General features: G+C 38.3%; 3 protein-coding genes across 3 annotated transcripts in view; 2 read left to right on the forward strand and 1 right to left on the reverse strand.

Moving 5' to 3' along the window:
* The first annotated feature begins 1,086 nt into the window (after nucleotides 1-1,086).
* Nucleotides 1,087-3,441, forward strand: LOC125204288 (protein C2-DOMAIN ABA-RELATED 4-like). Its single transcript, XM_048102892.1, has 3 exons — nucleotides 1,087-1,288; nucleotides 2,371-2,466; nucleotides 3,006-3,441. Exons 1-3 carry the CDS (start codon nucleotides 1,178-1,180, stop codon nucleotides 3,303-3,305), a joined length of 507 nt encoding a protein of 168 aa, XP_047958849.1. The 5' UTR covers nucleotides 1,087-1,177; the 3' UTR covers nucleotides 3,306-3,441.
* A 7,010-nt stretch (nucleotides 3,442-10,451) lies between these two features.
* LOC125205741 (threonine synthase, chloroplastic-like) lies at nucleotides 10,452-12,254 on the reverse strand. The gene has a single exon (XM_048104831.1). The coding sequence runs from the start codon at nucleotides 12,213-12,215 to the stop codon at nucleotides 10,647-10,649; it is 1,569 nt and encodes a 522-aa protein (XP_047960788.1). The 5' UTR covers nucleotides 12,216-12,254; the 3' UTR covers nucleotides 10,452-10,646.
* Nucleotides 12,255-13,386: 1,132 nt separating this feature from the next.
* Nucleotides 13,387-24,109, forward strand: part of LOC125207113 (midasin-like) — a 29,719-nt gene continuing 18,996 nt past the window's right edge. The window contains 27 exon segments of the mRNA XM_048106329.1: nucleotides 13,387-13,718; nucleotides 13,821-14,164; nucleotides 14,512-14,596; nucleotides 14,678-14,952; nucleotides 15,444-15,602; nucleotides 15,824-15,984; nucleotides 16,092-16,201; nucleotides 16,282-16,401; nucleotides 16,503-16,581; nucleotides 16,839-16,961; nucleotides 17,046-17,130; nucleotides 17,214-17,310; nucleotides 17,399-17,527; nucleotides 17,622-17,678; nucleotides 17,768-17,900; nucleotides 17,903-17,943; nucleotides 18,038-18,163; nucleotides 18,239-19,987; nucleotides 20,327-20,391; nucleotides 20,476-20,671; nucleotides 20,812-20,916; nucleotides 20,995-21,300; nucleotides 21,856-22,049; nucleotides 22,134-22,188; nucleotides 22,579-22,729; nucleotides 22,827-22,900; nucleotides 23,562-23,709. Coding sequence (XP_047962286.1) covers nucleotides 13,614-13,718; nucleotides 13,821-14,164; nucleotides 14,512-14,596; nucleotides 14,678-14,952; nucleotides 15,444-15,602; nucleotides 15,824-15,984; nucleotides 16,092-16,201; nucleotides 16,282-16,401; nucleotides 16,503-16,581; nucleotides 16,839-16,961; nucleotides 17,046-17,130; nucleotides 17,214-17,310; nucleotides 17,399-17,527; nucleotides 17,622-17,678; nucleotides 17,768-17,900; nucleotides 17,903-17,943; nucleotides 18,038-18,163; nucleotides 18,239-19,987; nucleotides 20,327-20,391; nucleotides 20,476-20,671; nucleotides 20,812-20,916; nucleotides 20,995-21,300; nucleotides 21,856-22,049; nucleotides 22,134-22,188; nucleotides 22,579-22,729; nucleotides 22,827-22,900; nucleotides 23,562-23,709 — 5,272 coding nt within the window. The 5' untranslated portion in view covers nucleotides 13,387-13,613.

Here is a 24,109-nt window from a genome sequence, read left to right on the forward strand (position 1 = left end):
CTCTTTTTTTATAGAAATGTTTTGTATAGTTATTAATCATATTGTGAATATCATTTGAGTGATTTGTGTGTTTATATATATTCCTATCTTGCACAACCATAGTATTCATTTGGGTTGACCATTCTTTGCTATTGCTATGAATAACAACTGTCCAAACTCCAAATCGTTTGAAACATTCAATACATAATTAGATTATTAGGTAAGCATTCATTGAATATTTGAAACAAGTGAATCATAGTGGGACCCAAAATATTCTACTTACACTATTATAATATGACTTCCATGGTTTGGTTTTAGATTAATTATGGTTCATCCTATCAAAGAACTATTTATTAGAGACAATAAATTATAATAGTGCTCTAATATTTGGATTAGTTATTATATCTCCTTTAAGGATCCTATCCTATCTCTTTCAATAAAATACTAGTATTATTTTTCAATAACATTTTATAGATTGTCTTTGGTAAGAATTTGTGCCTTTTGTGGTCATGCTTGGCTTGTACAAAAGCAACTACATATATTCTTTAACTAGTTTGGTATTTGTCTAGGAATATACCTATGGACATATTAGTCTTATTTCCAAACTGTTCCGCATTTATAATCTAATGTATATTATTTATAATTTATATTTTAATTATTTAATTGCCGCAGTGTGAGTTGTAGCTCGTTGATGTTCATTAACATACTTTATAAAGTTAATACTAATACTCATGAAAACTTTAAAGATAATAAAATATAATTAAATGTATAAAATAAAATAAATAACATTAAACATTAAATTAATAGTGGTTGAAATGTCACAATTTTCATAAATCACCAAATTAATATACACAAGTTGACCAAATACTGAATTTTATATTTAAACCTCGTGAAATGTACAAAACAAAACAATTCTTTTATATTCGAAACTTCTTTAATTGGTCCAAAAATGAATCCATATTCCTTATGAATGAAATACAGTAATAAAAAATGGAGAACCCAATAAATTTGGTAGGTGGATGAGAATTAAATCAGAAAAATAAAATTCAAAAATAAAATGGCGAGTTGCATTTATGATTTTACAAAAGTCGCAACTTTCACATTATAAATTCCAAACACCATTTTCGTAACGTCATAAAACCATTACTGGTGTGTCCAAAGTCATAACGAATCAGTCAGCTTAGTCTCAGCAATTCAAATGGACAATCTCTTGGGTCTGCTGAGGATCAAAGTGAAGAGAGGCATCAATCTTGCTGTTCGCGATGTCAGCAGCAGCGATCCCTACGTTATCGTCAAGATGGCCAAGCAGGTTTTGATTTTCTTTGTTTTTGTGAAATTGGTTGCGTTTTATGATCATGGCTCGTCGCAAAATTTCATCTTTTTTCATTTTTGTGATGCTCTGCTTTTTGCTAATTGGGAAGGTTTTTGCCATTTTTGGGTGTTTTTTCAAGGGTTTATGGGGGAAAGAAATGAATGTGTTGACTTTTTTTTTTTTTTGTTGGAAATTCCTTTCTGTTTCTGCGATTTTTTTTTTGTTTTGTTTTCAGCATTTCCTTGAATTGATGTTTTGATTGTTGATTCCAACTGGTTGAAAGTGAAGGCTTTGTTTGTTGTTTGGGAAGAACATTTGAAACGCTTGTGTGACATTTGAAACTCTTTGAAGGGAAGGTTTGAAGAGAATTGGCATCTTTTGGAAGATCCTAAGTTAGCTTGTACTGTGATATTCGTGTTTCGCTTCACTAATACTCGTTGTGTTGTGCATACATTATGCATTGGTGATAGTGGAAACACGAGATGTATCACGAAGATTTCATGTGTAGCAATAGAGATATCTACAAATGTTGATCTTTAAATGATGTCCAATGATTGTATTCATGTTTTACTTATATCGATGTTGTTGCTTTCGCCTTTTGCTATGGTGTCGAATCTTATTCTAATGGCTATATAGGTTTGCTGAGAATCGCTGTATATGTCTGCAAAGAATTGCCATCTTTTGGTTTCTGAGCTAGTTTGTGTGTATATCCCGTGTTTCACTTCACTAATACTCGTTGCCTTGTGCATACATTATGCATTGGTGATAGTGGAACAGGAGATGTAGCACGAAGATTTGGTTTGTAGCAATAGGAATATCTACCCAGTGCGGATCTTTAAATAGATACAAAGATGTCTACTGATTATATACATGTTTTACCTATATCAATGTTGTTGCTTTCTCCTATCGCTACAGTGTCAAATCTTGTTTCTATAGATGTTTTGAATGCTATATAGGTTTGCAGAGGATTGATCTTTAGATAGATACAAATAAGTCCAGTGATTATATTCATGTTTTACTTATATCAATGTTGTTGCTTTCACCTTATGCTATGGTGTCGAATCTTGTTTTTGCTGCAGAAGTTGAAGACTCGTGTCGTGAAAAAGGATGTCAACCCCGAATGGAATGAGGATCTGACACTTTCCATCTCTGATCCTAATATTCCAATCCATATGGTGAGTTCACTTTGATTGCCCTTGTTCATTTTCATTTATGTTTCTCAAATTTGATCGCCTTGTTCGTTGGATAGAATGCAAATAGGACTCACTGTCATATTTCTCCCTTGTTCGGAACTTGGTGAAATGGATGTTGAACTACTTTCTGCATATTGTTGGATGCTCAGTTGAAATTGATTGAACTTTTAGTATTCTCTTCTTAGTAGTACTACTGTTTAGGCAGAATACCATCACCTCTTTTTCACTAAGAAACTGAAAGAATCCTAACCACGGAAGAAAGATATGTAGAAATAGAAACAACTTCCGAAATGAAGGGGAACTGTCTAACTAGGCTAGTTATTCGTACTGTCCTTTCCCAAGAAATTGAACTCTGAGACTAGCCAATAAAGCGAGGGTTCGTCCCTCCAAACCTTGGAGTTTCAACCAGGTATAAGCCGGAAGAAAGCAGAAGAAACGAAACGGATTGTTACCTTTCATTTCGTTGATAGCCTTCTTTATTCCTCATATGTTTATATGTATGATATTTTGTGATTCTCCAGACTGTGTACGACTACGACATGTTCAGCCTGGACGACAAAATGGGGGACGCGGACTTTGACATAAAACCGTTCGTGGAGGCCGTGAAGATGAAGCTGGATGGCCTCCCAGACGGCACCATAGTCACGAAGGTGCCTGCCTCGAGGACAAACTGCCTGTCGGAGGAGAGCTGCGTGGTGTGGAAAGACGGGAAGGTGGTGCAGGATATGTGCCTCAGGCTGAGAAACGTCGAGTGCGGTGAAGTCGAGATCCAGCTGCAGTGGATCAATGTCCCTGGCTCCAAAGGCTTGATGGCTCATTAAACATGGCTGGGATTTGAGTTGTTTGTGTGTAAAATGTTGTTAACTTTGGGAGGATTGTAACATTATTGGGGAATTAATAATGACTTTTTTCTCCATAATTAAATTATGAATAATCTAGGGCCTTATGTTATTTCAATTTCCCGTGTTTAAGATTATCAATATATACATCCCTCACGGTATTGTCAGGCCGAGATGCGGAAGGCCCTTAGAGTTGGGGTTTCAACCTTTTTTCAAGAAGATAATCAATATACATTAATTAATTTGAGATTGCTGCCAGCTCATTAATTAATTAATTTCTTTTTCAATTAATGTACATACACACACTCTGCCATAGGTATATGACACTTATAGTAGACATCTACTAAAATTTTGTACACCTGATTTTGGAATTTCCTAACACTAATCCGTAAATTATATAGTAAGGAATAAGTCCACTCTTACCAAATTTTTGAACCTAGAGGCTAAAAAGTGCTCAAGGGCTTAGTAGTGTTGTCGTAAAATAATTGCGAGACGGGAGGGACCAGCGTGACTGCATTGCAGGGGAGAGTCGGGCTAAGATCCGTGTTTGGCATGTTGTTCCGGTTGAATCCGCGGTTTCACTGTAGAAAAATTCGGTTTTTTTTCTCTTATTCTTGATGATTTTTTCAATTTCATTTTGTGTTTTTAGTGTGTAAAATTTTTGAGTTTGGGAACTCCTGGATTTGTTTGTGTTGTTTTAATTACGCAGTGTTTCTATTTTAATTATGTAATTTTTGATATTTTAATCGTATAATCTTTGAAAGTTTAATCATTTATTTTAACTTAAAAATAATCTAATTTAAATAAATATATAAGATTAGAGATCAATTGAAAATGATAAATTAAAAACGTAACTGACGAACCAAATAATAGTAGATGTCAGATTGAATTTTTGTTGATAAATTGTAGTTTCATTATGTTGAAATGATCTATTAAAATTTTGCACCTGCGTTCGGTATGGCCTAGCACATAATCGGCCTAACACTATAATCCTCAAAATTATAAAGATTAATCAACTCAAATTGAAATTTGACTTCACTAGACTCTGACCTAAAATTATTATATGTATTCAAATTAAAGAAAATGATCCAAATCCTCATAACACAAATTTTCACCACTTCGAATACCAAATAATACATCAAATCATAAAACCACAAGTTGTAAATATGTAATACATCTTTTCAATTCCAAATTGAAAAGAATTTAAAAATTGAGACCTTTATTTAAAAAAAAAAAAAATTCTAGCACTTGGGTAGATTAGGGATGTTGCACTTTCCAGGGAGCTGCATGACAAGTTTAGGGTCGATTGAAAGATAAGACAACATTTTAGAGTTCTTGTGGGAGCAGAGGCACTTCAAGTCAGCTTGCGATAGGGCGAAACAGCAGTCATCCGACGGATATGATGGATTCGGGGGCGTGGCCGCCGGCTTGCACTCGAAGAGCTCCATCATGGTCATGTTGCACATGGTCTGGGCTGTGGCCCCCCCAAGAATCACTAGAAGCACACTCAAAATTGCTAGTATTTTTTTGTGTAATGACTCCATGGTTCTCCTTGTGTTCGGAATAAGAATTGTTTGGGTGGTATATATAGATACAATTGTGGGGGTAGGGTGGGGTGGATTTTAGAGTTAATTGCGAGTAAATTCATGGACTTCATCTTGAACTTTCATTTCTTCTTTTGGTAAGAGCATCCGCAATGGTTGGCTAGCGACCGGCTAGCCGATTCTTCGCGCTGGCCGGTCGGCTAGCCGAACCATTGTAGGCGGCCAGCGGTATACCGGCCAGCCGATCGGCGTGGGCTGGCGGATTGGTGGGCGCTGGCCGATGCGCTAGCCGATCGTCTAGCCGCCATTGTAGCTGCCCGATCGGCCAGCGCGATTTTTTTATTTTTTTATTTTTTTAAAAACCTATATAAACGCGATTTTCGTTTCATTTTCATTTGCACCACTTGTTTTAACGATTTTCTCTCTCTCTAACTTTCTGTACAAGAGCATCATCGCGCGATGAGTAACGCGGGTGGTAGCGGTGGTGGTAGTGGTGGGGATGCTGAGGAGTACGAACGGAGGATGAACGAGGCTATGAATGCCTACCTCGCCCTCCACGAATTGTCCACCACCGAGCAGGTGATTGATCGGGATCACGTAGCTGCACATCAGCGGCTGTACGACGACTACTTTTCAGAGAACCCGCGGTTTCCCGCCAACATGTTCCGGCGGCGTTTTAGAATGCGCAGGGAGTTGTTTATGCGCATCGTTGGGGCATTAGAGCGTCAATATCTGTGTTTCCGCTTCAGGCACGATGCGGCTGGCAGACCCGGCCACACCCCTATTCAAAAGTGCACGGCGGCAATCAGGCAGTTGGCCTACGGAGGCGCGGCAGACATGTGGGATGAGTACCTCCACATCGGTGAGTCGTCAGCCCTGGAATGTCCGAAGGAGTTCTCGTGGGGGCGTGATCGCATTTTCGGTGAGCAGCACCTTCGAAGCCCTATTCCCGAAGATTGTCGAATTTGATGCAGATGCATGGGGAGAAGCATGGGTTCCCCGGGATGTTAGGGCAAGCATAGATTGTATGCATTGGGAGTGGAAGAACTGTCCGATCTGCCTGGAAGGGGGCCTACACGACCGGCTACAAGTCAAAGAACCCCACGATAATCCTCGAGGTCGTAGCTGATTACCGGCTGTGGATCCGGCATGCGTATTTTGGGGTAGCCGGGTCGAACAACGACCTCAACGTCCCGAACTCGTCTCCCCTCTTCAACGAGAAGTGCCAGGGCGTCGGTCCAGCCGTCTCATTTGTGGCCAACGGCAACCGGCATGATATGGGCTACTACTTGGCGGATGGGATATACCCTCGGTGGCCGGTCTTTGTGAAGACGATCCGACAAACAAGTGATGAAAAGAAGGCCTACTTTTGTCGGCGCGCAAGGACGTGGGAGCGCGCATTTGGTGTGCTCCAGTCTCGATGGGCGGCAATTAAGGGTCCAACGCGTTTGTGGGATGTCGGATGCGTTTCCCAGATAATGTGCGCCTGCATTATCCTTCACAACATGATCGTCGAAGACGAAGGCGTACAACTGACTAGTTGGGTCGGTGACGATGAAGCCGGTCCAAGCCACGGAACGGCCACCCCTAGTGTACGACGTGGGGTACCTCTCGATGAAGCCGTCCGCCTTCAGGAATTTGTCAACATGCGCCAAGTGGATGCTCATATTCAACTCCAAAAGGATATAATTGAAGAGTTGTGGGCACGGAGGATTGCACGGCGATAGTTTTCTTTTCTTTATTATGCATGTAATTTTTTTTATCTATGTAACTTTTTTAAATGCAATTAATGGATTTTCCCGTATATGTGTCGTAAATTTAATTCCGTAATTTAATCGTAATTTTAATTCCGTAAATGTAGTATATTTTGAATTATTTTTATTGCGGCTGGCCTATGGCTGGCCTAAATCTGATGTGGCAGGTGGATTTTTTTGTGTTGCTGACGTGGCAGGGGAGAGAAAGGCTGGCCTATGGCTGGCCTAAGTACCATTGCGGATGCTCTAAATGGGTTCTAATCCCGATGAAATCAGAGCAAATCTAAATTATGTAGATGCCAACATGGACAAAATGTCTGTCGAATTAAACGAAGTCGTTCTTTATTAGATGAAACGTTGTTGTTTAATTAAACTACTCTTTTTTTCATTCAATTTCTTTTGATTTAGGATGTTATTTTCTTGAATTTCTTGCTTTTTTGGGCATTTATTCATTTATTTTGATTAGCAATGCGGATGCTAGATAAATTAATAAGTACAAAGGGAATCTCCAACTCAGCTTTGATGAAGCCAAATTTGTTTGTGGAAAGTGTGAAAAAATGAAACTTTATTCTCATTCAATTTTTTCAAATTCATAAGCAATTAATACCAGAACACTAGCTGACATAGAATTTTTTTTATAGAGGCTCACGTAAATTTTATAATTTTCTAAGTATTAACTTGATAAGTCTAATGAATTCTTTGAAACAAAATTTAAAATAAAAATTAAAAGAAAAAAAGTTAATTAGTTGTTTCACTCGTGTACCAAAATTGGGTCAAAAGTCGTATAGCCGGCCATAATGGATCCTTCCTCTTAACTTATGTATAAGTTGATATTTGTGTTTGATTAAAATTTTATTCATGCCCTATAAAGGAGAGAAACATAAACATTCATTGAGTTTGAGGTGTTTGTACTTGATTAGTTAATGTTTTCCACAATTGGAAGAATGTTCTTACAACAAATAATCACTGCGACTTCAATCGTCGGGATAAAGGATATGGTTGAAGTCTATACGAGCTATCGACTTCATTTCTTCATTTTGGTCCGTTCTCTCAAACAGTTTTTTACTCTCCAAACATATTGGTTGGGCAGCTCAAATAATAAATAAAATTTATGGTAAATAGTTTGATTATATAAAAATGATTTTCTTAATTAATAAATAGTTTGATTATATAAAAATGATTTTCTTAATTAATTTTGGGGCACCACGTAGAAATAAATATTACACTACTTATCTTATGTGAACATCGTTCCTGAGCACGGCATATATTTGAATATTTCACCACTTTCATAGCAAATGATACATCAAATCACAAAGGCTTAAGTTGTAGTGAAACTTTACAATTTCAATTCCAAATTGCAAAGAATTTGCAATTGAAACCTTTATTCATATATATATAAATCTCTAACACTTAGGTGGATTAGGGATTTTGCACTTGACAGGGAGCTGCTGGGCTAGTTCAGGGTCGATCCCAAGACGAGGCAGTATTTTGTTGTCCTTGTAGGAGCAGAGGCACTTGAAGTCGGCTTGCGCTAGGGCAGAGCAGCAGTCGGCTGTCGGAGGCTTTGGTTTTGGGGGCGTGACCGCCGGCTTGCACTCTAAGAGTCCAATCACGGTCATGTTGCATAAGGTTTGGGCTGTGGCCCCCCCAAGAATCACTAGAACCACACTTACTATTGCTATCTTTTTGTATGATGACTCCATTTTTCTCTGTGTTGGAATGAATAGTGGGGAGATATGTATATATAGAAAACAAAATGTCTAACGAATTAAAAGACTTTGTTCTTTATTAGATGAAACGTTGTCGTTTAATTTCAAAATACTCGCTTTCCAAACAATTTGTGTTTGATACTCCAACATTTTGGTTCATATTTAGAAAAGAGAGACATAAAACATTACTTGAGTTTGGTTGCTTATGCTTGATTAGTTAATGTCTTCCACAATTGAGAGAAGGGATCGTGTGAAATTGGACAAATGACTAATATTTTCGTAGCAATTGGGGAAAAGACAAACAGAAAAAAATTCAGTCACAATGTGATATTCTATAATCAGCTCATCTCTGTCACTTTGTTTGGTTACATTTATGAATTTGTGTAACTTCTTTCTCTTTGCTTTCATGTGGGATATGTCATGATGTACCATTGAAACCATATTGTATTTGTGTTTGTTAGACATGTTTATCAATGGGGAATAATCCAGGATTTCTGTCTTGGGTACAAGAAATAATTACTGCAACTTCAATCGTTGGCACGAAGGAGAACACTTAAAGTGTACGAACTATAGGCTTTCTTTATCATTTCTTCACTCTATTCAGTTCTCTCAATTAGAGTCTCTCCACTTTTCTCCTCCAAATATTCACATGGATAAGAGCAGCTCAAACAATGTACGTACAAAATTAATACTAACAGGCTCACTATTAAAACATGAGTTTTTTTTTAATGAATTAGGGCACTAAGTTATAGATAGATAACACAAAATCGGACTCTTGAATGTATCTCATCCTGTCAGAAACTTGGAATCATCTATATTGTGAAATGGGGTTCATCTGCTCTATTACAGCAATCATAAATCCCGGTCTACCGGAAATTTTCTCTCGTTGCTCTATACACCCGGGCATCGAGGCTTTTTTTCTATATCACAGCTGCAATTTACACACAATCGCATAGATTATGCAATGAGAGAGCCTCCACCAATATTAATCCAATTAGAATGTTTCTTTCATAACCACATCCTACTTTTTGGCGACATGAGTTTTAAGAAATGGGCATGTACACTGATTCCGATAAATAGCGGAATTGTGGATAGAAAACTATACATATTCTTGGATAAAGAAACATATCACTCAAGTGCATATCTTGTTTAGCACATCAGAGTTGTGAAAATACAAGAGAAGCGATTGTGTGTATTGTATATGCCGATTGTCATTTAGCTAATAATCCCTTGGACATTGATGTTCGACAAACACTACTTCATGATGTTGTATGTGATGGATGCAGTTGTTCGAATTCCCTATGGTAAACAGTATAAAAAACTCACAAACTCAGAAAAGAGCAATGAAGAAATGAATCATACATAATCAAACCATTTTCTGGACCAAATGTTGCAACCTTTGTCTTCTGCCATAACCTTAAACCAACTGATGGATTCCCAAATGCAGTTTTATTTAGATGCACATACACGTCTCATCGAAAATCCAGCAAAACTCAACGAGCAAACACGTGATGAGGAAATCATCAAGAAAAGAACAATGAAGAAATGAAGCAAACAAAATCAAAGCATTTTCTGGACTAAATATGAAACCTTTCCCCTCTGCCATGACCTTAACCAACTGATGGATTCTAGATGTACTAGTAGTTTTTTAGATACAAATAAAAATCTAATCGGAAATCACGCGGTGGTGCACATGTCCATAAAACAAAAATCCATCTCCGGACACGGTTTACTTTTCAAAATCCAGCAAAAACTCAAACATCAAACAAGTGATAAGGAAATCATCAAGAAAAGAACAATGAAGAAATGAACCAAACAAAATCCAAGCATTTTCTGGAACAAATATGCGATCTTTCCTTTCTGCATACAATCCGATCGAAAATCATGCCATCCTACACACCTCCATAAAACAAAAATCCGTCTCTAGACACAGATAACTTCTCAAAATCCAGCAAAACTCAATGACAAACAAGTGATAAGAAAACCATCAAGAAATGAACACACAAAAAAAAAACCATTTTTGGACCATGCAAGCATATCCTTAAACCAACTGATGGATTCCCAAATATAATTTATTTAGATACACATACAACTCTCATCGAAAACTTATGCGATGTTTCATACCTCCTTAAATCAAAATTCCATATCCAGACACAGTTAGCTTCTCAAAATCCCACAAAACTCATCAAAACATACTAATCGTACATCATCAAGAACTGTCGAAAAAACAGAGTAACAACAGAGAAACTCAAGCCCGCAGTAACAACTGCTAGAGCTAACCTGCTTAGTTTTATGAGCAAAAAAACTTAACGCTTCTCAATGCAGCTTCGAATTCTTGCTCAACAGATACTTCTTCAACACATCCATCACCGACCCAAAGTCGGCGTTCACCTGAGTAGGCGGATTAGCAAAACGGCAAGCCATATCACTGATCTCGTTGGAGTGATAATCCACCTTCGACTGTGTGAACTTCAGCCCGTGAGCAGTGCTCACCACCACAGTCCTGTCGTTCGGCCCAATGATCCCACTGTTCCTCAGCTTGAACAGAGCAGTCAGCGCCACGCCAGTGTGGGGGCAGATAAACATCCCTGTTGAATCCGCCTGCGCCATTGCATCCATCAGCTCCTCCTCTGTCGCCTCCTCCACAATGCCGTTAGACTTCTTCAATGCATACACCGCCCTATCGATGGAGACGGGATCCCCAATCTGAATCGCGGAGGCGAAGGTCGTCCCGGCCTTCACCGCCTTGAAATCCTTCCACCCTGATTTGTAATGCAAGTAAAGGGGATTAGCATTTGCAGCCTGTGCACAAACAAGGCGAGGGATTTTGTCAACAAGCCCTAATTCCTTGCACATATGGAAGCCCTTGTAAAAGGCGTAAATGTTTCCGAGGTTTCCACCGGGAACAATCACCCAATCGGGAACTTGCCAATCGAATTGCTGCAAAATCTCAATCGCAGCAGTTTTCTGCCCTTCTAATCGCAAACTATTCAATGAATTAGCCAAATATATGGGCAATTCAGCTGTGACTTCACGAATTAGCTGCATACATCCATCGAAATCGGTATCAATGCTCAATACAAAAGCCCCATTCGCAATTGGCTGGACTAATTGAGCCATAGAGATCCGATTTGCAGGTAGAAACACAATCGATGGGATTCCGGCGGAGGCGCAGTAGGCGGAGAGGGCGGCGGAGGTGTCTCCAGTGGAGGCGCAGCCGACTCCAACGACGGGGCGGTTCATTTTCCGGAGGCGATTGACCTGACTGACTAAAACAGTCATGCCTAGGTCTTTGAAACTGCCGGTGTGGCTAATCCCACAGTGCTTGACCCACAAATCCTTCATGCCTAGAAACTGTTTGCCGAAACGCTCAGCCCAGAAAAGGTTGGAATTTCCCTCAAAGGCGCTGACGATGTCGTCGCCGTCGATCTCGGGGAGGACCCACTCCTTCTTCGACCAGACGCCGGAGCCGTAGGGCCAGGTAGTCTTGCCGACGCGCGAGTCGAAGAGGGAGCGCCAGTACTCGCCGTCGAATTTCTTCAGCGCGTCCATGTCGTGCTGCACGTCGAGGAGGCCGCCGGAGCGGCTGCGGTAGACGATCTCGTCGAGGGAGTAGGACTCGGTGGAGGAGGGATCCGCGTTGAAGGGGACGTACTTGGCGGAGAAGTTGTGGGAGGAGGTGTGGCGGCGCGCCTCGTCGCGGATGTTCTCGTTGGAGGGGCGGCGGTGCTTGGCGGCGGCGGCGGCGGGAGGGTCGGGGGAGGTGGCGGTGGCGCGGATGGAGAGGGGGGAGTAGGAGGTGGGGCGGGAGGCGTTGGAGGGGGTGGGGGAGAAGGGTTGGGGGGACAGGAAGGAGGATCTGAAGATTGGAGCAGCCGCCGCCATTGTAGAGAGAGAGTGGAGACAGTGAGAGTTGCAGAGTCGAGAGGAGAAGATGAGTGATTTGGGAATCTTTATTTGTAACTCAATTAGGTTTAGATTTGGGAATTTTATACTCCCTCCGTCTCAGTTTTATAGTCACATTTGCCATAAAAGTCCGTCCCACATTTAGAGTCACATTTAGAATTTTCGATATTTGAACATAAAATTTTACCCCATTATTCACTAAAATTACACTCAAATGTCATTATCTACATTAAAATAAACCAAAACAAAAATAAAAAAATCAAAAAGTCAAAAGGGACCCACCTTCAACCAACTCACTTCATTTATTACACACTCCAACATCTCACTTCATTTATTACACAGTCCACCTCTCACTTCATTAATTACACACTCCACCAATTCCTTAAAACCCGTGCCATAACTAAATGTGACTATAAATATGGAACGGAGGGAGTAATTTGTTTGTCTGCATAGGATTTCATGTAGTACTTCCCTCCATCTAAAAAAAAATAGATCACTTTTGTCATTTTGGGACGTTCATAAAAAATATATTACTTTCTCAAGATGGAAAATTTATCTCTCATATTTTTCCCACTTTTTCTTCCTCTCTCATACTTTATTCACTTTTTCTCCCCATCTCTCTTAGTTTATCTATTTTTTCTCCTCATCTCTCTTACTTTACCAATTCTATATTAAAACTCGTGCCGAACAACAATAAATCTATTGTTTGTGGACGGAGGAAGTATTGTTTTGTGAGTTAAAAAAGAGAGTAAGAGAAGGAAAGTAAAAATAAAATTATTTCTATTTTAAGAACTATTTCATTTTTAATGGGACAATAAAAAAGGAAAATGTTTCATTTTGCACAGGATTTATATAGTGTTATTTTGTGAGTTAAAAAAGAGAGAGTAAAGTAATAGAGGAAAAAATAGAGATAAAGTTTTTTTTAATTTAATGAGATAATAAAAAAAAACATTTTATTTTTAATAGAAAAGAGTATTAATTTTAGACGCCTTTTTCGGTAACTAATTTTATTTTATTTGGAAGTATTTTTTAAATTAGGCCGCCAACCCGACCCATTTACAATTGGGCCCAACCAGAAAAAACCCGCTTATTTAATCTACTGAAGCTAAAACCCTAAACCCCTCTTAAACCCATTCTTTTCTAAGGAAGAAGCTTTGGAGCCAAGTTAACAATTTCAGCAGAGGATTCAAGCGAAATTCCTCCCGAAAATCGACATCTTTTAACAAATTAAGAAAAACCTCAAGCCGTTAGACGAGTTTCTTTTAATCTTTTTCGAGGTTTTGATTGAATTCAAGTAACGTTACAGTAACTCAAGCGAATATCAAGGGACTTTATGTGAGCCTTTTTGATTTGTTGTAGCTGAATTTAAAGTTCTGAATGGCGGTTGACGGGAGCTTTTCTCTTGAATCGGAGCTGAGGAGGTTTCTTGATCGGTGTCCGGAGCTGAAGTCTAATCCCATCTTCGGTAATTTGTTGGTGAAGGTAATGAAATTTGGTTTGAAGTAGTAGTAATAGTTAAAGAATCAATTTTGCAGCTAATGATGGCAAGTTGAATGATAACCTGTGTGTATTTGGGCGAATTAGGGTGATAAAATCACAGAAGATGAGGTGGTGCTTGCTGTGGGGGAACTGGTTCTGCACCCGAATTATACAATTCCGTTGCTGGGATGCTTCAGGCCTATTGCACAGAGGATTGTTGAGAGGAGTGTGCATTTGCTTCATATGGTGCCGAATTTGAGGACTGATGAAGATAGTAGTGTAGGAGATTTTGATGAAAAAAAGTTTCTCAGAGAAGATGGAGGTGTAGGCAGTCCAGATGTAGCTCGTGTTATTGACGTTTACGTGAGAAGAAGGAAGGGCTTGCGCCTTCATGAACTTGCATGTCTCGCCTTCTGCCATGCCCTTGACTTGATACCTTTTTTGTTGGGGTAAAAAAGATTAGTTAGTTTGGTTGATTCGTTTATTTTCTGGAATTTCATTATATCCCACTTTGAAATTCATTAATTGATATTTATGTCGTGACACTGATGTTGGATTAAGTTGAGTAGGCTTGGCTGTTTTTCCATGATTGGAACTAGAATACCTGTAAAAAGCATGAATATGAAAGTTTTATGATTTTGCACATAACATCTTATTGTAGTGATTAAACTGCAGATGATCTAATTCCACTTTTTGTTATGCTGTGTGGATTTTACTGTATTTACTTATGATCTATACCTTTGTGTGTTTCTTCTAGACCCGATTTTATTTCATGTTATCTCGTTCCTTGATGCAGGTCCATTTTAAATTATTTTAAAGTTGCTCCTGCTCCATTCGAAAGAATCGTGCAATGTACAACAGTTTCTGAGGCACTAGCTGGGGTAATCTGTAAATTTAGTATTTCTTTACACCAGCATAATGTTGTTGGCCCACCCTTTTTTAATGCTTCCTCTGGTTTTCAGGAACCCAGTCATCTGCTAAATGTTGTTCGAGCATCATATCGTTTTCTTACATTGGAGCCGGCTGTCTTCACTACATTATGGGATTGGTCTTGTTTTTTGGACATTGTACAGCAGTCCGCAGACCTCACCCTGATTAACGATGCAACATCAAGGATTATTTGGTTTGACCTTCGATGGTGCAGTGCTGGCATTTTGTCGAGAGCTTTGAGATTAAGTTTTAAGGCATCTGCAAACCTTAATACTGAATCTGAAGAAGCTTTTAAGAGTTTTATGCGGTTAGCTCATTTTATACCTCTTATGTTGCTGTTTGATCTATGCCCCCTCCCAAAAAAGCACCCCACACCAAACAACATATCTTCTGTAAATCATGATCTGACTTAGTTATAATCTATGAAATACTGTAACTAGGATCTGACTACTTAATCTATTTGTATAATGTTATAATCGTACTAACTTCAGGGATGTTTACTTGTAAGAACGTTAGTGCAAGTTAGTACTCCCTCCGTCCCAAAAAAGTTGAGACAAAACTTTTGGGCACGGAGAGTAAGAATTTATATTAAATAAATAGGAGAGATGAAAAAAGTAATATAAGATAAGAGTAAAAGCAAATGATGGAATAAAGTAAGAGTGATTAGATGTTTTGTCTTTTGTTAAAAAATGAAATGACTCAACTTTGTTGGGACGGACTAAAAAGGAATACGACTCAACTTTTTTGGGACGGAGGGAGTATTTAGTTACTTAGGCTTCATGGTTGTACTGTATGCAGTTGGCAAGAATTTTGTATGGATGTATCTTTGGAGAAAGGGGGTTGGCATCTCGAAAACTCCTCGGATGATGCTGGGACAGTTGGAAGTAAAGACAACTCATGCTCTTTAATGACTGATAAGATTGTGCCCTCAAATCATTTTAGCATGCATAGTACAAGGTATGATTTCTATTAGTAAAGTGGTGGTTTCATTTTTGGTTTTTTAATTTCGGCTTGTGTTTTGATGATTTTCCCTATTAAAAGCTATGTACTAATAGTTTTTGGTATATTTTCCAATGTTCCTGCATGATTTAGAGTTGATCTTCCATTCCTAAATTTCTGTGTCTGCCCTTGCATGTACTATACATAACTACTGAGTGCTGAATCTTTATTTTATACAGAAGTCCTAGGACGCCCTTTGTCTTGACATCTGCTTTGAGAAAAGGTTTTGAGATGGTCTCTTTAGCTGTTAGTCAGAGGTGGCCTGTTCTTCTTTATGGTCCTGCTGGTGGTGGGAAAACTGCACTTATTCGCAAGTTAGCCCATGATTATGACAGTAAAGGTGGGTAGCTTAATTCTTTCGGTCTTTATATTCAATGAAATTCTACATTATTTGGTCTATGTAGAATGTTTTTCTGATTTTTTAATATTTCTGTTCAAACTACACAGTTTTGTCCATTCATATGGACGAGCAGGTTGATGGGAAAACACTCCTTGGGACATATGTCTGCACAGAGAAACCTGGTGAATTCAGATGGCAACCTGGTTCTCTTACTCAGGTTTGAAGCTAATATTTAAGTTCAACTTACTGTCAGCCTGAGCGGTCTTGTTTTAATATATTGCGTACTCATTCTGACAGGCGGTCCTGAATGGATTTTGGGTTATCTTTGAAGATATTGATAAAGCACCTTCTGACATTATATCGATCTTGTTGCCTTTGTTGGAAGGTGCAATTACATTCTCAACTGGCCATGGAGAGGTATATCTATATATTACCTTTATGTTTATCGTTGTGATTGAGGCAGTCTAGAAAAGCTTTACATTAGTATGATAGTTACTACATTATTATGCACTATTCAGGCAGTAAGGGTAAACCAAAGTTTCCGGTTATTTTCCACCGTGACAAGCTCAAATCAAGATGCATCTCGTTTTAGTGAAGGTCAGTGTTGCTTTACATTTGATGTTTTTATCTTGTTCTTCTACTTGATTTGTGATAAATGATGGCCGATCTTCCTTGATTTCATTTTATTGCATCTGTGGTGATATTGGTTTCTCAAGTCAGATCCTAGTCATAGTATTTCTTAGAAATAGAACAAGATTTTGTATTTCCCGTAATGCAAAAAGGAAAATGATAATGTAATTGTTATCTCCTTCTTGTATTGATGTGGTGCCCTATGTCTTTTATTATGGTAATAGGTCGGAATTCACTTGGTGCTGTCTGGAGGAAAATAATGATCGCGCCACCCAGTAAGCAGGATCTCATAGATATTATCTTACAGTGGTACCCAAAATTGGAGTATCTTGCCCTAAAACTCATAGGTCTGCTGAATGTTTCATATTCAAGAATAACTTGTGCTCCTTATGACAGTGCTATTTACTGTTATTTTTTGATGATTATTGCAGAAACCTTTGAAAGGGTAAACGAGTTTACAAATTTCCAATTAGGATTAATGTCATCTTCAAGTTCTTATGGGAGGTTCACTCTGAGGTAGCAGAAGATTGTAGACATGCATGTACTCCTTGTATGGTTTTTCAGCAAATGAATTAACTAAGTCTTTTCTCACTATGAAGGGATCTTCTTAAGTTCTGCAAAAGAGTTGCACGTTTGGACTCCTGCTCTGGACATGGAACACTCACCTCTTATGCATGCAAAAACATCTGTGAAGAGGTTAACCACATCATGATAATTTTATAATTTCTCTGCATGGGTGGGTTTTGGTAAACACTGGACTGTAATCTAGGTCTTTACTTTTCAGGCAATAGATGTTTTTGCATCATTCTCTACATCGGCCTCAAATCGGTTGGCCATCATGAGAGAGATTGCTAGTTTTTGGGGTGTTGTAGGGCCTGAGACTTTGTATCCTATTAACAAGCCTGTAATTCAGGTACTGCTAATTGATGTGATTTTATTTGACCATTGATGGGTTGTGTCCATGTATTGTTGTACACAGTTTTACCATTGTTTTGTACTATGCTCAGGAATCGAAATCTGAGTTCCGGATTGGGCGATGTAACCTTGAACGTGCTGAAATTGCCGTGAGTGACCACATTGTATTTTTGGTTTATGTTATTGTGAAGGAACTTCAAAACAATTTATTAACAAGGCTACCATTCTGTTCATGCAGCCGAATGAGAATAAGAAGACGTTTGTTGAGCTCCGTAGCTCAGTACATGCACTTGAGAGAATTGCTTGCTCTTGTAAGTTTAATGAGCCTGTACTATTGGTTGGTGAAACAGGCACTGGGAAAACTACCCTTGTTCGACACTTGCCACAAGGCTTGGTCAGAAACTTACAGTTTTGGTATGTTGAGTTTAGAAACCATATAGTGCTGATTTATTAGTCTTATTTGGATCATATCAGTGACATTGGCCATTGTTTTTGTTGTCTCCTACAGAATTTAAGTCAGCAGAGTGATGTTGCTGACCTGCTAGGAGGGTTCAAACCCGTGGATGCAGGGCTTGTTTGTATTCCTCTATATCACGAGTTTGTGGATCTGTTCCCTAAGTCCTTTCCTTTGAAGGTATCATTCACCAGAATGTACTGTGCTTCTTTCTCCATTCTGCTTGAAGATTAACTTACTTCTGTTTCCTTTTAGGATAATGACAATTATCTTAGCTGTATGAAGAAGTTTGTAGACAAAAAGAACTGGAAAATGTTGCTAAGTGGTTTCCAGATATGCCTCAGCGAAATATCTAAATTTAGTGAACCCAGTCCGGGTATGAAGCGTAAGAGACCTTTAGATAAAAAAACACTGGAAGCTTGGGAAATATTTTCAGCAAACCTTGAAAGAGCTCATGCACAGGTTAGTGCATCGGATGGAATGGTTTTTTCGTTTGTGGAAGGAGCTTTCATTAAAGCCATGACAAATGGTGAATGGGTATTGCTGGATGAAGTAAATTTGGCTCCTCCAGAGATCTTGCAGCGAGTTACTGGGGTCCTTGAAAACGAGGAAGGATCTGTATGCTTGTCTGAAAGAGGAGATATAGGATATATTGACCGGCATCCCAAATTCCGAATGTTTGCGTGCATGAACCCTGCTACTGATGCTGGTAAAAGGGAATTGGCAGTTTCTCTGAGGAGCAGATTTACGGAATATTTTGTGGACGATGTATTAGATGATGAAGACTTGGTTATGTTTATTAATCAGTTTATTGATGATGACCCGTCATATAGAAAACTAGTAAGTCAATTCATGGAATTTTACAAAGCAGCAAAGAAATCCGAGGAAAGGCTACAGGATGGGGCTAATCAGAAGCCTCATTACAGCTTACGCTCTTTATACCGGGCACTGGAATTCATAAAAAAGGCTAAAAGAAAATTTGGATTGGAAAAATCTATTTATGATGGATTCTGTATGTTCTTTATGAATTCATTGGATGACCCAAGTGCATTATTAATGAACTCTTTAATCTGCAAATATCTATTAGGAGGTCGATCACTTCAGCCACTTCCTTATCATGAATACTTGGCGGTCAAAACTCCCTCAAAAGATAATGATGTATTGAAGCGCTATGTTCTGGCAGAAAGTGTTTTGGAGCACCTTAAGAATCTTGCATGAGCTATTTTTATTGGAAGATATCCTGTTTTGTTGCAGGGACCCACATCTAGTGGGAAGACTAGCCTGGTTTGCTATCTGGCTGCAATTACTGGTCATGAATTTGTGAGAATCAATAATCATGAACACACTGATCTTCAAGAATATCTTGGATCTTATATAACTGATGCAAGTGGAAAGCTCGTCTTCCATGAAGGAGTCCTGGTGAAAGCTGTCCGTAAAGGCCAGTGGATTGTTCTCGATGAGCTTAACTTGGCTCCCTCGGATGTCCTTGAGGCTCTGAATCGGCTGCTAGATGATAATAGGGAACTTTTCGTACCTGAGCTCCAAGAAACGATTCGTGCTCATCCAGATTTTATGTTGTTTGCAACTCAAAATCCACCAGGTGTCTATGCGGGTCGCAAAATGCTTTCTAGAGCATTTCGCAATCGTTTTGTGGAGATTCATGTTGATGAAATACCACAAGATGAGTTGATCAGAATTCTGAAAGATAGGTGCAAAATTCCTCCTAGCTATGCGAAAAAAATGGTTGATGTGATGAAGGAGTTGCATATCCACAGGCAGAGTAGCAACGTTTTTGCTGGAAAACATGGATTTATCACTCCACGTGACATGTTCCGATGGGCTGATCGTTATGATGCATATATAAGATCTTATGAGGATCTAGCTTATGATGGTTACTACTTAATGGCTGAAAGGCTGCGCGATAATTCTGAAAAAAACGTTGTTAAAGAAGTTTTGGAGAAGGAGTTAAAGGTCAAACTTGCTGACGGAGAATTATACAAGCAGGTACTTTTTGCTTTAGTCTGAATCCGTGTATCTTACATCTGAGAAAGTATTCTTGTCTTCTTGACCAGCCTTATCAGTCATCCCCATGTCAATGCTACCTACTGCAAATGTCTAGAATGATTGAGATGAGTATTGTGTTTTAGGTGGTGGGTGAGTTTTGGTCCACCTTGGAGATGATGTGATTAGAGAATATATTACGATAGTGGATTTTTTTGAAATGTGTAGAAATTAGAAAGTGAATTGGTTTGAGTGTTTCACGTGTAAGGTAAAATATGTTGTGGTTATGATGTAACATGGACATTCATTAGATCTAAATATGCTCATATATTTCTATTCCAGGCAGGCAGAGGTTGCGATGATTTTTTGCAGTCCAATCACTATGAAAATGCTGAAAATATTGGAAAGTAAGTATCATTGAGGTTACTGATTGCATGCTCTCTTTCCCTATCACTTGAGTCTTATGTTCTCTTAACCTTTCATTTTACCAGAATTATTTGGACAAAGAGTCTATGGAGAATGTATTTTCTGGTTGAGCGGTGTTATCAGATGCGTCAGCCTGTCCTCCTTGTGGGTGAAACTGGTGGAGGGAAAACAACTCTCTGTCAGTTGCTCAGTATCATGAAGCGTTCCAAGTTACATATTCTGAATTGCCATCAGTACACAGAGACATCTGATTTTCTCGGGGTATGTCCTTTCACTTCATTAGTTTTTTTTATATGTTTGATTAGTTGCCCTTTCTGGCATGGTTTCCTATCTGTCACTTTTCAGTCCTGAAGTTACAATTATATACAATTTGTTGATATTTTGGTTTTACTTTTGACCAGGGTTTTTATCCTGTGCGTGAGAGATCAAGAATTAGCTTGGACTTTCAGAATATTTGTGAGAAGCTTGTCCATTCGAAGGCTTTTATAAATTTTCATGGAGATGCTGTATGTTGATCTCTTAGTTTCCTACTTGTTTGTCATCTTTGATGTCATCATCTTTTTAACAGATTTCATTTACTGCAGAAAATTTCTGTGGGTATCAACCAGGCTGCTCAGACTCTCAAATTGCTCTCTCGAATCATCAGAAGTTACAAAGAGCATTCTGTGTTGAATCATGAAATCAGTGTGGATGAACTTAAAGAAATAGAAATTATTAAGGAGGAAATGTGCCAGCTTCTAGAGAAGTGGCGAACAATTTTTACATGGCAAGATGGCCCACTTGTTGAAGCAATGAAGAGTGGCGACCTGTTTCTTGTTGATGAGATTTCTTTGGCTGACGATAGTGTTCTTGAAAGATTAAACAGCGTCCTGGAACCAGAAAGGAAATTGGTAAGGAATTTATAGTATGTTGTTATTTTAATTATATATATATTTTTTTGTTTTCAAACTGGACATGCATTGTTAAGAGTGGCGTGTAATTTGCTTGAATGATAAGAGTTGTTATTGTCATGCACAAATTAAAAAGCTTTGGATGAACAAGCCCTATGTTTGGTCTTGGATCTGCCTATGACTAGTGCTATTATTTTCATGGTTAAATATTGTCACTCTCCCTGTTCTATATAGTACTTCCATATCCCTTTTTCTGTCATGAAACTCTACACAATTTTCTCCATTAGATGTGCATTAAAATTTGTTTTCCTTAATGTGCTCCTACTTATAGTTGTTTGAATTTTGTAATCGACAGTATTTTATTTTTTAATTAGTAAATAAGGATGTTTTTTACAAAAAAAAAAAATAAAAAAAAAAATTCTACTTTGTTAAAGAAATTTAAAGATTTCTCTAAATATGTGTGAAAAGGCAAATGTGGTTATAATTTTGGATGGAAGGAGATTTGTTTCTAATGTTGTGTATTGACTCCTTGTTGATTTTGCTAAATATCTGTAGTACTTGGCTGAGAAAGGAGGCTCTGATCTTGAGAACATAGTTGCTCATGAGAATTTCTTTCTTCTGGCTACAATGAATCCTGGTGGAGACTATGGAAAGAAAGAACTGTCACCTGCTCTTCGAAATCGATTCACGGAAATATGGGTTCCTTCTGTTACTGATATTGATGAACTTAAAAGTATTGCTAGTGAGAGGTAAGCTTATCTTTAGAACTAATAGGTGATGTAAATATTATTCAGGCAGTATTTAATGCCTTACTAACTTGCTTTGAAATACAGACTTTTGGATCCAAAACTTCCTCATATTGTGGATGTCATGCTAAGCTTTTGGGAGGTATGTTGATTTCATTTCATACTTTTTTTTTTCATCCATTAGTGACCATTGGCTCATTGCAAATTTATTGAAGAGTAGGAAGATTTTTGCTGTATCCACATATCATACATGTAAAATGATTCCTTTTCCCTTCCTTGTGTAGTTCCTGATTAATTGTTCGATTATATATCATCATCATGCACTCTAATAAATCTCAAATTAAATACAGTCTCCTTTTATCTATGTAAACCCATGTCAAACTTCTGAAGCAGTTATAACTCTTACGTTCTTCAGTATTTTGTGCTTGTTCCCTTTTTAAATTGCAGGTGTTTTTAGGTTTGGAAATATGTTTCTTTGTTGTGCATACTGATCCTGTGTTTCACTTTCTGTCTTATGTATCCTGCTTTGCAGTGGTTCAACCTTTTGCAGACAGGAAGAATTCTTACTGTGAGAGATCTGTTATCTTGGGTATCATTTATTAATGTGTCAGCAAAAAATTTATCAGCTGAGTCTGCATTAGTACACGGGGCATTCCTCATTTTGCTGGATGGACTTAGCTTGGGTATGTTTGCTAATCTGTCTACCAGAATATATAATTACTGACCGATAGGATATCTTTTGAATCAACTTTAGCTATCTCTGAATTCTTTGTTCGTCAGGTTCAAATATATCAAAAGCTGAAGCTGCAGAGTTGAGGGTGAGATGCCTTGCTTTCCTACTGGAGAAACTCAAGGTGAAGTTTTGCTGTCACTAGTCACTCCTTGTTCTTTGCTTATCTGACCCGTTTCGGTTACATGGCATAAGAAATTAGATATACGTGATCTCCTGTTGAGATTATCCTTTTTTCTCTAGAATTCGGCTGATCCTTCCTATTAAGAAATGCTGTTGACATGGATGTGTTTTTGTGATTTAATACCTTGAAGTCTTTTTTAGATGAATAAATATTAGAAAAAATTCAATCTTCTGTTTACTTGCAACTGTTGTTCCCATATTATACTGCTCAGTTTCTTTGGCATGTATGTCAAAAAATACCTTTACGGCACTCCCTCCGTCCCACTATAAGCAAGAGAGTAAAGCATGAGAGTTAAAGTGGAGAGAGTAAAGTATGAGAGAGGTAAAGGTAGAGGAGTGAAAAGAATAAGTAGGTGGGAAAATAAATTAAGAAAGTTTTTTTTTACTTAAAAAGGAAAGGCCTCACTTATGGTGGGACATTCCAAAAAGGAAAGTGACTCGCTTATGGTGGGACGGAGGGAGTATCTTTCTGGGAGATACTGATAGTCTACTTTTAGATGGAAGTACAATGTGTGCTATTTTTCTTTGACATTTTCCATGTTATAGAGCTGTAGCCTGTAGAATGTTATTATTTATTTGCATAACTTAATCCTCTTATACAGGAGAATGCAACAAGCTTTGATCCCTTATGTCTTGATGGACTGGAGTCTTATGGTTGGGATGATCCTAAAAGCTCCGCTATTTTAACTCCTGCTGATAATATGGAGTGTGACAATCTCTTTGGCATCCATCCATTCTACATTGAGAAAGGTATAGAACTTGTGCAATTGTGTACATTTATTGCTATCTCCGAGATGCAATGAAAGTATGACAACCTTCAACCATCAGAGTGTTTTAAAAAAAGTATGAGCCCTAACAGATGGGAGTGCAGACTATGCGACCTCCTCCGCTTAAGTGGGACATTATAGTTGTTGATCCAGTGATTAGCCTCCAGTTTTTGCTGTGTATATATTACAGGATACTTAGTGATCGACATAAAATGATGATTTTGTTTAAGAGAGTGACATGTATAATACATGGTGTTTTTTTTTAAAATAAAAAAAACTGTTGAACCAATAGTTTTAAAGATCGATTGTGGACTCGAGCTAGAGACCTTTGGCCTCAGATTTTAACCGACACTTGTATAGTAACTTTTATTCTGCATGCTAGA

The sequence above is a fragment of the Salvia hispanica genome, chromosome 2 (genome assembly GCF_023119035.1).
Source record: "Salvia hispanica cultivar TCC Black 2014 chromosome 2, UniMelb_Shisp_WGS_1.0, whole genome shotgun sequence".
NCBI lineage: Eukaryota > Viridiplantae > Streptophyta > Magnoliopsida > Lamiales > Lamiaceae > Salvia > Salvia hispanica.